Here is a 14,558-nt window from a genome sequence, read left to right as displayed (position 1 = left end):
TGGATGGATGGAGCTGGCCGTGGGTGCGAGATGCTTTGTAGAGGGGGATGGATGGATGGAGCTGGCCGTGGGTGGGGGATGGATATATATAAAATGTGTGTGTATACAGGAGTATGTATATGAGTTTGTATACAGGAGAGGGGTGTGCTCTGACATGTACACACTGTTCCCTCCAGCACTGCCCATTGGATGACACCTGTGAGCTCCCACGTGAGTAGAGTACTATCACTAGAGAGCCGAGGCACCTATCATAGATAATATGAATACTGTACATTACCCCAGTATCAGGCTGCCAGCCTCCAGCAGCACGAGAAATGAATCCCTCAGCCACGCTGCTGGTAGCCTCAGCCTGCGCGCCGGCCCCGCCCCCCTACCTCGGCAGCTGCAGTAGTTGTCTGTGCGAAGAGATCACAAAAGCTTCCTGCATGCTGGGACGGTGGCGAGATTACTGAACATGGGCTCTAGGCTACGGCTGGAGCTGTAGCCTAGAGCCCATGTTCAGTAATCCCGCCACCGTCCCAGCATGCAGGAAGCATTACAAGTGTGATCTCCGCACAGACAACTACTGCAGCTGCTCGGGCTTGTGACATGTTTGCTTTCTGCTACAGCCCGCCGAGGTAAAGGGGGGGGCGGGGCCGGCGCGCAGACTACCAGCAGCGTGGCTGAGGGATTCATTTCTTGTGCCGCTGTAGGTGGAGCGGGACTTAGTGTGGCAGCCGAAAATCGGCCGATTTTTTTACAATAATCGGCCGATGCCGATCTCTTAAAAACGGTCAAATATCGGCCGATATATCGGCCGACCGATATATCGGTCGACCTCTAATGTGTATTATTCCCCATAAGAAGTGACCTCCCTTGTAGTGTTGGAAAAGCATTGAGTGGGGCCTGTGTGATATAATGTGTATATGTGTGTCAGAGAGCTGTGCTTACCTGCAAGCCTCCAGGCGATGCTCCATCAGTCTTCCTCCTCTGAGCCTGCAAAGCAGGCAAAACGCTGACCTCCTCGTGGTTCCAGCTGGAGCAGAGAGGCTCCCTTCCCCCCAACCCCCCCCCCCCCTATCGGCGGGCGCGTTCACGTGTTATAGGCGCAATTCGCGCCGTTTAGCTGAGGGGGGAAGGGCGGGTCAGTGGCTTAAGGAAGGGGCGGCCCTTCCTTTTTCGTTCCAAACAGCTCATTCGATACATTGGAACTGGGGAGGAAAGACCAGAGCGGCAGCACAGGGCGCCGAGGACACACAGTGGCCAGAAAGGATATTGCAGTCTTCAGAAGACTGTTTTCAAGCCTAGAAATAGGCTGTTTCTTTTCCATCTCATAGTTTTTCTTTGCAATACTACTCAGGGGGACAGAATGCTTTTTCTTTCCTGGATTTGAAACAAAAAAAAAAAAAAAAAAAGAGAAAAAGATTGAAAAAAAAAAAAAAAAAGTCATCTAGGGGAGAGGAAGCATTTTTTATCCCCCAAACAGGTGTTTGGGCAATTAACTATTTATAGTTCCAAGTACCAATAAGCTAGCAGGTGTACCTCGGTATTGTACCATGGCATCCGGGTCAGAGGGTACAAGAGGTGGGGATTCCCCCAGAGAGTCTGAGGTCTCGGACAAAGTTATGCCGCTGCTTTCCCCTCAGGGAGCCTTGGGGCCATCGGGATCTGGGGCTGGAGTTGGCGCGGGTCAGTCCAGCCCTAAGATAGTCACGGACGAGGTATTACTCACCTCTTTAAAAGAGATGGAGAAAAGAATGGGAAAAATGATAGCCACAGCTATGCGGGGCAGTAAACGGATTAGATCTCCGTCGCCCGAGCGCGGACCCTCAGAAGAGGAGGTCCTTTCCTCAGGGGAATTGGACGACCTCTTGGACAAGGACCAAGTAGGTTCAGGGATCGAAGATCCGGATACAAAGGAGTCTGGAGCAGTCTCCCAAGGGGAGAGCTGGTGGATTCAAGCCTTAACGGACTTGGTCCATAATGCATTTAACTTGCCAGTACCAGATCTCCAGGTATCGACGGTTTCAGCTTTGGGCTCACTGAGGGCGCCTCAAAGCAATGCAGTGTTTCCGATCCACCCTCTACTAGAGGGAGTTTTGTTCCAAGATTGGAACAAGCCAGATAAAATCTTCTTACCACCTAAAAGATTCTCTGCCCTATATCCTATGGAAGATACATTTTCCAAGAAATGGGCTACTCCTGCAGTGGACGCAGCCATCTCATGTATTAACAAATCATTAACATGCCCTGTAGAAAACATACAGGTATTCAAGGATCCAGTTGATAAACGCTTGGAAGCACTACTTAAGAACTCCTTCACTACTGCAGGGGCAGTAGTACAGCCAGCTGTGGCTGCGATTGGGGTTGCTCAAGCATTATCGGATCAAGTTAAGCAGATGCTTAAACTTATTCCTGCCCAGCAGGCAGAAGAATTTTCGGATGTCCCTAAAGCCATTTGTTTTACGGTAGACGCAATTAAGGATTCTATCCAGCAAGCGTCACGTTTATCGTTATCCCTTATCCATATGAGAAGACTCTTATGGTTAAAAAGCTGGGAGGCCGAGCCCCCATGCAAGAAGCTCCTGGTAGGGTTCCCCTTCTATGGAGGACGATTCTTCGGAGAAGACCTAGATAAATACATTCAGACCATTTTCAAACGGCAAAAGTACTCTCTTGCCAACTAAGAAGAAGTTTCAGGGGCCTGCGTTTAAACGACAGTACTCCCCTGGGCAGGGGCCCTCTAATGCCAAACAGTATCGACGGCCTCCTGCGAAAGCAAACTTCGGCTTCAACAGCAAGTCACAAGGACAGGCTGCTAGAGGCAGAAAGCAGTGGTTTCGCAAACCAACAAAACCAGCCCCCAAGCCGACCTTATGAAGGGGCGCCCCCACCCACGAAGGTGGGGGGAAGGCTGCGACTCTTTTCAGAGGTCTGGGAAGCCAGCATTCCCGACGAGTGGGTACGGTCTTTCGTGGCCACGGGCTACAAATTAGATTTCCTAAAGTTTCCTCCTCCTCATTTTCAGGCGTCGAGGATTCCAAACGATCCGGAGAAGGGAGCCGCATTAATGTCGGCATTAAATCATCTACTTTCCCAGGAAGTAATAGTAGAGGTACCAGTCCTGGAACAGGGGCTGGGTTTCTACTCCAACCTATTCATCATCCCAAAGTCCAATGGAGATGTCAGGCCAATTTTGGACCTAAAGATGGTAAACGCATACCTAAAAGTCCGCTCATTTCGGATGGAATCCGTGCGGTCAGCTGCTGCCACACTCCAAAAGGACGACTTCATGGCGTCCATAGACATAAAGGATGCCTACCTTCATGTTCCAATTTATCAGCCACATCAAAGATATCTACGCTTCATGGTGGCTTCACGTCATTTCCAATTCGTGGCGCTTCCCTTCGGGTTGGCTACGGCCCCCCGGGTGTTCACGAAGGTCCTAGCTCCAATCCTAGCCAAGCTAAGGATCCAAGGGGTCACGATCCTAGCATACCTGGACAACCTCCTAGTCATAGATCACTCGTCTCCCGGCTTGGAGCGAGCAGTGGCCCTCACGGTCCAATACCTCGAGAAGTTCGGCTGGGTCCTAAATCGAGAAAAGTCAGCTTTCCTGCCCACAAGACAGTTGGAATATCTCGGCATGAGATTAGACACAGAACAACAAAGAGTGTTTCTACCTCTGAGGAAGGTCAAAGCCATCAAGGAATTAATCCTACTGGTTCTAAGCAAGAAGGAACCGACTATTCGCCTATGTATGAGGTTACTAGGCAAGATGGTGGCCACATTCGAGGCGGTACCATACGCCCAGAGCCACACTCGCATCCTGCAGGCAGCCATCCTGTCAGCATGGAGCAGAAGGCCACAGGCCTTGGATATCCCGTTGCCGCTCCTCATCAAGAGTCCGACAAAGTCTGTGTTGGTTGTTAGACCCTCAGAATCTACTGAAGGGGAAGTCTTTCAGCCCAGTGGCTTGGAAGATAGTGACCACAGACGCCAGCCTGACGGGCTGGGGAGCAATTTTGGATGGTTGCACTCGCCAAGGTACTTGGGCAAAGCCAGAGAAGCAGTTGCCCATCAACATCTTGGAGCTCAGAGCTGCTCGACTAGCCCTCAGGGCTTGGACGTCAAAATTGCAGGGGTTCCCGGTGAGAATTCAATCAGACAATGCCACGGCCGTGGCATACATAAATCACCAAGGGGGAACCAGGAGTCAAGCCGCTCAGAGAGAGGTGAGCTTGATTCTCCTATGGGCAGAGGCTCATGTGCCCTGCATATCGGCAATATTCATTCCAGGAGTGGACAACTTTCAGGCGGACTTCTTAAGCCGCCAGACTCTATTGCCGGGGGAATGGTCTCTGCATCCACAAATCTTTCAAGCACTCTGCCAAAGATGGGGAGTGCCGGACGTGGATATCATGGCATCGAGACTCAACAAGAAGCTAGACAGGTTCATGTCCCGCTCAAGGGATCCGATGGCCTGCGGAACCGATGCGTTGGTTTGCCCTTGGCATCAGTTCAAACTTCTTTATGCGTTTCCCCCGCTCCAGTTACTACCCCGCCTGCTGCGCAGGATCCGGGTGGAGCACATACCAGTCATCCTGGTAGCTCCAGCATGGCCCAGAAGGGCATGGTACTCACTAATCTTAAGGATGGTAGTGGGAGACCCTTGGACTCTTCCTCTACGGCCAGACCTGCTATCGCAAGGTCCGATCCTCCACCCTGCCTTACGGCATCTAAATTTGACGGCCTGGAAGCTGAATCCCTGATTCTCAGGGGTAGAGGTCTGTCTCAGAGAGTAATCTCTACCCTAATCAGAGCCAGGAAACCGGTCTCTAGGGTGATTTATCACAGGGTCTGGAAGGCCTATGTAGGCTGGTGTCCAAGCTATGGCTTCCTCGCAAGTTCACCATCGATAGAGTTTTAAGTTTTCTCCAGCTAGGAGTGGATAAAGGATTGGCATTAAGCACAATCAAAGGACAGATTTCGGCTCTGTCAGTGTGGTTTCAGCGGCCGCTGGCCACCCACTCGCTGGTTAAGACCTTCCTTCAAGGGGTCTTACGTATTAAACCTCCAGTTAAATCCCCGCTTTGTCCGTGGGATTTAAATCTTGTTCTGTCAAGTTTACAGAAACAACCGTTTGAGCCGTTGGCTGAAATTCCTTTGGTTTTACTGACAAGGAAGTTAGTATTTTTGGTCGCCATAGTTTCCGCAAGAAGAGTATCGGAACTGGCGGCCTTATCCTGTAAGGAACCATATCTTATTTTTCATAAGGACAGGGTCGTTCTCCGCCCTCATCCTTCCTTCCTACCGAAGGTTATATCCAGTTTTCATTTGAACCAGGATTTGGTATTACCATCCTTCTTCCCTAAACCTACTTCCAGAAAGGAAGGGTTGCTGCATACCTTGGATATCGTCAGGGCCATGAAGGCCTATCTTAAAGCTACAAAGAAGATCCGGAAAACAGATGTGCTGTTCATTTTACCGGATGGGCCCAAGAAGGGGCAGGCAGCTGCAAAGTCCACCATTTCTAGGTGGATTAAGCAATTAATCACTCAGGCCTACGGCTTGAAAGGGTTGCCTCCTCCAGTATCATTAAAGGCTCATTCTACTAGGGCCATGGGCGCCTCCTGGGCAGCACACCACCAGATCTCTATGGCTCAAGTTTGCAAGGCGGCAACCTGGTCTTCTGTCCACACGTTTACAAAATTCTACCAGTTGGACGTAAGAAGGAATACTGATACAGCCTTTGGGCAGGCAGTGCTGCAGGCTGCAGTTTGAGACCTTCGGATTCCGGGGGCTCCTCTTTTTTGAGTTAAATTTAAAATTTAAGATTATTTTTCTCAACTAAGTTGGATTTATTATGATTTGAGTATATCTCTAAATTAAATCCTTTTGTCTTGGAGATGTTCTCCCTCCCCTCATTGTAAGCATTGCTTTGGGACATCCCATATAGTAATGAATGCCGCTCTGTGTCCCGTGATGTAACGATAAAGAAAAAGAGATTTTTAATACAGCTTACCTGTAAAATCTTTTTCTTGGAGTACATCACGGGACACAGAGCTCCCACCCCTCTTTTGGGGGACCATTTTGGGAGGCATACTGCTTGCTACAAAACTGAGGTACTCCTCCTATGGGAGGGGGTTATATAGGGAGGGGCATTTCCTGTTTGAGATTGCCAGTGTCCATCACCTGAAGGTACTCCATATAACCCATATAGTAATGAATGCCGCTCTGTGTCCCGTGATGTACTCCAAGAAAAAGATTTTACAGGTAAGCTGTATTAAAAATCTCTTTATTTGCGCAGCGGTTTTTCCAAAAAATACAGTTTAATGAAAGATGACGTTACACTGAGTGAATAGATGCATATTATGCTTTAAAATTGCACACGCACATGGAATGGTGGCAAACTACTGTACTTAAAATTCTCCATGGGCGACGCTTTAAAAATTTCTACAGGTTTAGATTTACATAGGAGGTCTGCTGCTAGAATTATTGCTTTGGCGGTCACTGCGATGTCTCGCATGTGTGTTTTGAACACCGTTTACATATGTGGGTGTGACCTACGTATGCGTTCATCACTGCACGGGGGGACAAGGGCACTTTACTTTTTATTTTTTTTATTAATTTTATTCCATTTGTTTGTTTATTTTTACACGTTCCCATACAAGGGAGATTTTGATCACTTTTATGCTTATCGCAAGAAATGTAAACATCCCTTGTGATGGACATTTAGGGAGAAATGTGGGGTCAGTAAGACCCCACATCTCTCCTCTACAATGTAAAGTATTGGATAAAAAAAAAACCTTGATCTAGTGCTAAAATGGCGGCATTGTTTACATTGGGCCGGAGCCCAAAGTGATGTCATTATGCTGATCTGGTCCTCCTAGCCCAGTGATGGCAAACCTTGGCACTCCAGATGTTTTGGAACTACAATTTGCAATATGCTCAACTGCACTGCAGAGTGCATAAGCATCATGGGAAATGTAGTTCCAAAACACCTGGGGTGCCAAGGTTTGCCATCAATGTCCTAGCCCATAAAGACAAGCGGAGGCCATCTTTCCTCTGCTCATCTCTGTTACCACCAGATCGGTTCCCGGGCTCACCGATCATCCAGGTAAGTCTGAGAACCATCGCACCTCTGAAGAAACCTCAAGGCACACTAGGGTGCTGGGCTGGCTTAAACTGTGGCTGACCAATAATTTTAAATTTAGGCAGAAATCAGTCAGCCTACCAGAATGTTGTTTGTATGTTGGTGCAGTTCCATTTGGCAAAATAATTTACAAACACAATGGAATCATAATATCTTCTTGCCTGTCACCTTCATAATTAAGTCCGGTACCCAGACACTATAAGGTTGTTTTTTTTTCTTAGTCCATTATAAGGAAAAGGGTATTGCAGGCTGTAGTTAAAGTATTTTTCAATGGCTACTATGGCCATTTGTTACCTGTCAGTTGATTGAAAGTCCTTCTCTTTAGTAGTAGGAGTAGGTACACACTGAGGGACAGATCCACATACATCTGCGCCGGGCGCAGCGTATCTAAGATACGCTACGCCGCCGTAACTTATATTTTTTAATTTGAATCCACAACGAATCCGCGCCATAAGTTATGGCAGAGTAGTGTATCTCTCGCGGCGTAAGGGCGCGGAATTCAAATGGATCTAATGGGGGCGTGTTTTATGTTAATACGTCGTGACCCGACGTAAACTACGTTTTTTTGGAACTGCACACGTGCCGTCCCTGGGGGTATCCCAGTGCGCATGCTCAAAATTAAACCGGAACCCGCCAATGCTTACGACGGTGACGTCATTCTACGCAAATTCCTATTCGCAAACGGGAAGGACGGCCATACTTAACATTGAATACGCCTCAGTATAGCAGCTTTAACTATACGCCGGAAAAAGCCGAATGCAAACAAAGGAAAAAAATGCGCCGGCCGCACGTAAGTTCATGGATCGCCGTAAATAGCTCATTTGCATACTCAACGCGGATTTCGACGGGAACGCCACCTAGCGGCCGCCGAAAAATTGCAGCTTGGATCTGACGGCGTACGAAGACGTACGCCTGTCGGATCTAGCCGAGATGCCGTCGTATCTTGTTTTGAGGATTCAAAACAAAGATACAACGCGGGAATTTTGAAATTACGCCGGCGTATCAATAGATACGCCGGCGTAATTTCTTTGTGGATCTGCCCCTGAGAGTCTGATTCTACAGGTAGGTATATACTAAAGTTTGATTTCCAGCTACTGAAGTCACTGAGGTTTGCCCCAAGGCTTGTGAGTGAATGCACTGAACTCCATGTATAGGTAGGTAGCCATTGAGAAATGGAGTTGGCCACTGTTGACTTAAAGATTAATTCTGCTTGGTAGTTATGGGTTCCTAAAATTTGCAGACTTGTCTAATTAAATCATACTTTTTGTTAACTTGTTGCATTATTTCATGCTGCTTTATGGAAAATTATGTTTTTGTGAAGTCCATTCTATAATTACTGCTGTCATGGAGACGGTAACCTTTGTTTTATTTTCTGCAGCCAAGGCACAGAGCTGGAATCCAAAGGGAGAGAACTTGTTAATCATTTTAAAACTGAAGGAACACCAATAATGATTGGTAAGTGTGTGGTACATGAATATAGCAGCTGCTCAGTAAACAAGTGATTTATTAAACTTTCTAACTGAAGCTGTAATTATGTATGCATTCCTGAGACATTAAATTAGGGATGGAAAAACTATCTGTATCTTTGCTGACAGACTGGTCAGTCATAGATTGTCCATTGAATCTTTTATATCTGACAGCTCCTACACCGTGAATGAACGATACTGGTCAGTGTGTTAAAGTTTCACCTATTCAGTGTTTATACAGGACTTCTGATACTCAAACCCAATATCAAGGCTTGGCAGGTCACAGCAGATCACTGGAAAATTCAGATTTTACCATTAGTAGGACTGTTCTAATGTGAATAGGAAACTTGTTCCTTATTGTTATTGTATTCTATATTGTATAGCTACAATCCTTCCAACATTTTGCATTTCATTATATTGCATGCTGACATCTAACCAATTATATTTATTGAGCCTCTTCCCTTTTTTTTTTTTTTTTTTATCAAGTACTGTATATACTCGAGTATAAGCGGACCTGAATATAAGCCGAGGCACCTAATTTTACCACAAAAATGGGAAAACTTATTGACTCGAGTATAAGCCTAGGGTGTCCATGCCTCACTGTGCCCATGTGCATGCCTCACTGTGCCCATGTGCATGCCTCACTGTGCCCATGACTAGACTTACATTTAACATGGGAGTATATAGAAGGGGTTCCTGGCTTCGAAAAATCGGTGCTCCCCGGCCGTAGGTCCCCCAGACAGCAAACTTTGCACACTTGTAGAGGAGAACTGGGGCTATATGTGTGCCGATTATCGGGTCCCCAAAGTCCGGGAGATCATGTGCAAAAAGGTGACTCGATTATAAGCCGAGTGGGGGCATTTTCAGCACAAAAAAATGTGCTGAAAAACTCGGCTTATACTCGAGTATATACGGCAGTTTTTATTATCAATTTTGACAATACAAATACATTAAAGCAAAAGCATATCTGCTAGGAAAGTCACTGGTAACAAAACGGTAAAATATAGTAAAGACATAAAACAATACAAAATCAAATAAAGCTTTTCACAGACTAATTGAGCCTCTTTAATAGAGCAAAGAGTGTAACCACCATCAACAAAATCATTTTCTTTCTCTGACTGCAGTATTTAAAAAATGTGGTTGCTACAGGTTTATTTACTTATAGCCAGATTCAGAGAGAGTTACGCCGTTGTAAATTTAAGTGTATTCTCAAATTGAGATACACTTAAATCTAGCTAAGATACGACCGCGGGCGCCGTCGTATCTTAGCTGTCTATTTAGGCCGGCCACTAGGGGCGTGTACGCTGATTTACGCCTAGAATGCGTAAATCAGCGAGATACGCCTATTCACGAACATACGCTTGCCCGTCGCAGTAAAGATACGCCGTTTACGTAAGGCGTTTTCAGGCCCAAAGTTATTCCACCAAAAAGATGGCGCAGCCAATGTTAAGTATGGACATCGGAACCGCGTCAAATTTTTAAAGTTTTACGTTGTTTGCGTAAGTCGTCCGTGAATGGGGCTGGGCGTAATTTACGTTCACGTCGAAACCAATAAGTCTTTGCGGCGTAATTTTGAGCATGCGTACTGGGATATGTCCACGGACGGCGCATGCGCCGTTCGTTCAAAACGTCAATCACGTTGGGTCACGATTCATTAGCATAAAACACGCTCACCTCTTGACAATTTGAATTAGGCGCGCTTAGGCCGGCACATTTACGCTACGCCGCCGTAACTTAGGACGCAAGTGCTTTGTGAATACAGCACTTGCCTCTCTAACTTACGGCGGGGTGGCGTATATGAGATACGCCACGCCAGCCTAACGTTAGGCTCATCTACGTGAATCCAGCTATAAGTAGATTATTGCTTTGCTATTTGTACTGCCTTTTATCTAAGGTAGTTTATGTACAATTCATATAGTATTGGTTGACCCAGGATGTGATCCCATCTAGCAAGTCAAACAGGACCTAAAGTTTGACTTTGATGTGTTTTTTTTGCAAGTATGGCAAATTCATCAAATGCACATGCCAGCTCTTTGATCATTGGGTTTTATAATGATGTGCTATTTCCTTTGACTAAGCACTTCTTTATTTGGTATGTGTGGAAAGAAAGAGAGGACCCCCTCTCTCCGTGCATGCCTTCATATGTGGATGTGGCCCAGGAGGCAATTTCCATCTTTTCTAGAATGGAGAAGTGTGCTTTTTTTTTTTTTCATCAACTACAATGATGATTTTGTATTATAATTGACTCTGTATGGATATTGTTGGCCTGGAGGTTCTAGGGGAGTATCCAATGTTAAAATATTCCAGAACTTAGCAGAAACTGTTTAGATAATTATATTTTACCATTGTGTGTTCATTTTCATTCTTTAAGCATTTATTTTAACTCTAAACCCTGTTGCTGCTTTTAACATTGGGAAATGGCCGTTTTTATTTGCTTCATATTAGGAGGAGGTGTTTTGGCTCACACAATCCTTGGAGTGAACTGGAGCGAGTCCACTGGTGGCATTAGATTCCTCATACTGGATCCACATTACAAAGGAGCTGAAGATCTCCAGACAATTTTAGAAAAGGTACTCTTGTACTCCTAAGCCTTCGCCTTCTCTAAGCTTCCTCTTTTCTTTACTGTTTTATCTAAACATTTCTGGCCATATCCCCAAGGCCAATGTAAACCTAAAAGACTTGCTACAGTCGACATCGGTTGATCCCTTTTAAGTCGACCAAGGTTATCAAGCTCCTCCCATGTTATTAATTTAGTTACTAATGTTTTGCCCCAGAATTACCTTGCACTGGTGGTCTGTCCAGCACATTTGTTCACTTAGGCCAGCTGTAGACAGAACAAATTTCTTTCTTGCAACCACGGGTTGCAGGAAATAAAATTGCTTGATTCCCCTATCAACACAGTCAGTGTTGATAGGGCAATCCCTTCCCACGGGGCCAATTTTGTTCTCCCAGTGGGGGATAACAGCCAATGGCAATAATCACGTTTGTAAAATCCAACAGGCTGATTGTACCCAAGTTGATCAATCAACTTGGGTACATTCAGCCTGTGCCCATACATGGTTCAAATCTCGGCTGGTTCAGCAGGAAGATTTGGACCATCTATGGCCAGCTTTATTTAGGAAAGGTCACTCCAGTACTAAGATGCACAGTACTATGTGTTATAAATGTGCTCAAAAATTGTCCTGCCATAAAAGCATACATACCATGCCTGCTCTAACCAACATGTGAATGGTGGGAGTCCAGCTTCCTTGCCTTAATAACTCATGCTCTGATATTGAATAGTCCAAATGAAAAATACAATTTCATAACTGCATGTCCATGGGGTCACTGCCCAAAACTTTACACGGCAGAGAGATGTATTCTACATTTTTGTTTCATTTTTTATATCTTTTTTTATTTTATTTTTGTATGGGTTCTGTTAAGGGGGCCCAGGAAAGTTTCCCCCTTTGCCCCCATATAAATCCAGCACTGCCTCTCCCCCTCCTTTCTTACAATGGTACAGGTAAGATGGCAAAAATGTGGGTGAGAATGTTAAAGGGTCACTAAAGGAAAAAAATGTTTTTGCTGAAATGACTGTTTACAGGGTATAGAGACATAATAGTTAACTGATTCCTTTTAAAAATGATTAAAAATAGATAAAAAACAATCATATAATGTACCTACAGTTTAGTTTAGTTTTTGCTGTTGTTTCCTGGTTCTCTGATGTACAGAGCCAATAGAGGGCAGTGAAGGTTTTGCAAAACGAAACTGGATTGGTGCTGAGGGGTTTTAATCACACCTCCTTGATTAGTCACCACAGTGAGAAATCTCCCAGTACTGTGGTGATCAGGAAACAGACAACCAGGAAGTGTCCAGAACAGAGAGGAATTACAGCAACATCAAAGCAAAAACGAACAATGTGGACATGAAACCAGGACTGCAGTAAGGTAAAGGAAGCTATTTAGCTAAAAAAAAAAATCCTTTAGTGACCCTTTAAGTTAGACTTGACTATCTCCTTGTTTAAGGTGCAGATGTAGTAATCTTAAGATCGTGCACTGGTCATATCTGTCTGTATACATGGCACTCTTATCACCACACAATCCAACATTTGAATCTAGCACCAAATAAGTGGACCTTGATGGTGTTCTTGGCTCATGCTTTGCTAAAGAATAAAGGTCTAGCCTGCTTACTGAGGATTACCTTCTAAAGCAATATTGGAGAGCATGCATGCTTCTAGAAGACAGCCAGAAAGGATCTTCCCAAGATGATTCTGCCACATTTATTGGCAATGAATAATACAAAGTTGATAACTGATGATTTTTCTTGTTTTTGCAGGGATGGTGTGGCTGGAAAGGAATCGATTTCTGGACGCCAGATGCCTACTATAACTTGTGTTTACCACAACGGCCTGTAGCTATATGATCAGTTTGTGGAACGTGCATTTGCTGTTGTAAATATGCAATACTGTATAACTAAAATGTTTTACCCAAAACTGAAAGTTTAATTGGAAGGTGATAAAGTAATCTTCTGTATAAAGTTATACTTCCAGAGTCACAATGACATTCTGCCAATCTAACCATTTCCATTGCTCACACTGCTTCAGTTAGAATGACGTGACATTCAATCCAAACAGTTCCTATTTCTTCACATTTACAGAACTATGTTTAGACATTGGGCATTGTGTTTTCTAATGGAACAGTGTGCACAGTTTCTGTGAAGACCATTTGCCTTTTTGATTACCGCTGATCCTATGTATAGCCATTTATCTTGGGATCACACCCATTCACAAGCATTCATCAACAGTGGGGTAGATTCAGAGAGAATTTACGCCGGCGTATCCATAGATACGCAGCGTAAATTCAAATCTGCGCCGGCGTATCTACTTTCTGTATTCAGAAAGCTAGATACGCCGACATTAGCCTAAGATACGACTGGCATAAGTCTCTTACGCCGTCGTATCTTAGGGTGCATTCTGACGCTGGCCGCTAGGGGCACTTCCGTTGTTGTCGTCGTCGTAGAATATGCTAATTACCTAGATACGCCGATTCACAAACGTACGTACGCCCGTCGCAATGTATTTACGTCGTTTACGTTAGGCTTTTTCGGTGTAAGGTTGTTCCTGCTATTAGGAGGCGCAGCCAATGTTAAGTATGGACGTCGTTCCCGCTTCGAAATTTGAATTTTTTACGTTGTTTGCGTAAGTCGTTCGCGAATAGGGCTGGACGTAATTTACGTTCACGTCGAAACCAATACGTTGTTGCGCCGTACTTGGAAGCATGCGCCGTCCGTAAAAAAAAAACGTCGATCACGTCAGGTCATCATACATTTACATAAAACACGCCCCCCCTTCCACATTTGAATTACGCGAGCTTACGCCGGCCCCATTTACGCTACGGAGCAAGTGCTTTTGTGAATACTGCACTTGCTCCTGTAAGTTATGGCGGCGTATCGCAAATACGATACGCTGCATCATTGCGCGCCCCTACCTGAATCTACACCAGTGTGTTCGACACAAGGGAAATGGTGGTGTGTGCGCGTTACTTGACTTGCTGATTACCACGATCTGCCTCCCCCACAATTTTTTAATGCAGCTTTTCTAATTAAAAGTTTTGCACTTGTTTTATAATGTTTGAACCATTCACTATACTCTACCAATTTGTCTGTACCATCATTTTTACCACCATTATTTATTTTAACTTAGAATGTACCCTGCTGCTATTACCCAAAGACCGACCACACAAGGCAATCATATAATAAAAAATATATTACAAATATTTTGTAAGTGAAGTAATTCCTTAAAAAAAAAAAAAAGTGTTTTCCCCTCTTAAACAGCAAAATCATGTGTACTGGGGGTCAGTGGAGATGGATTTCATTTAAAGTCCATTTAAATCGCTAGTAAAAAGGCTTGATTTAAATCATGATTTTAAAAGGGCAACTGTCATCTCTGTCCCGCAGCAGTTCCTCCTCTGACCCGCAGT

General features: G+C 45.0%; 1 protein-coding gene across 2 annotated transcripts in view; it reads left to right on the top strand.

Annotated features, from left to right (window-relative positions):
- UFSP2 (UFM1 specific peptidase 2) overlaps positions 1-13,120 on the top strand; it is a 35,696-nt gene extending 22,576 nt beyond the window's left edge. For both annotated transcript variants that reach the window (XM_040334193.1, XM_040334185.1), the window contains exons 10-12: positions 8,514-8,590; positions 11,047-11,171; positions 12,916-13,120. In XM_040334193.1, the coding sequence (XP_040190127.1) occupies positions 8,514-8,590; positions 11,047-11,171; positions 12,916-13,002 (289 nt within the window). In that variant the 3' untranslated portion in view covers positions 13,003-13,120. The remainder of the gene's footprint in view (positions 1-8,513; positions 8,591-11,046; positions 11,172-12,915) is intronic.
- Positions 13,121-14,558: the final 1,438 nt, after the last annotated feature.

Source organism: Rana temporaria, chromosome 1, assembly GCF_905171775.1.
Source record: "Rana temporaria chromosome 1, aRanTem1.1, whole genome shotgun sequence".
Taxonomy (NCBI): Eukaryota; Metazoa; Chordata; class Amphibia; order Anura; family Ranidae; genus Rana; species Rana temporaria.
The sequence above is the reverse complement of the archived record's forward strand: the minus strand, read 5'-3'. Positions and strand labels throughout refer to the sequence as shown.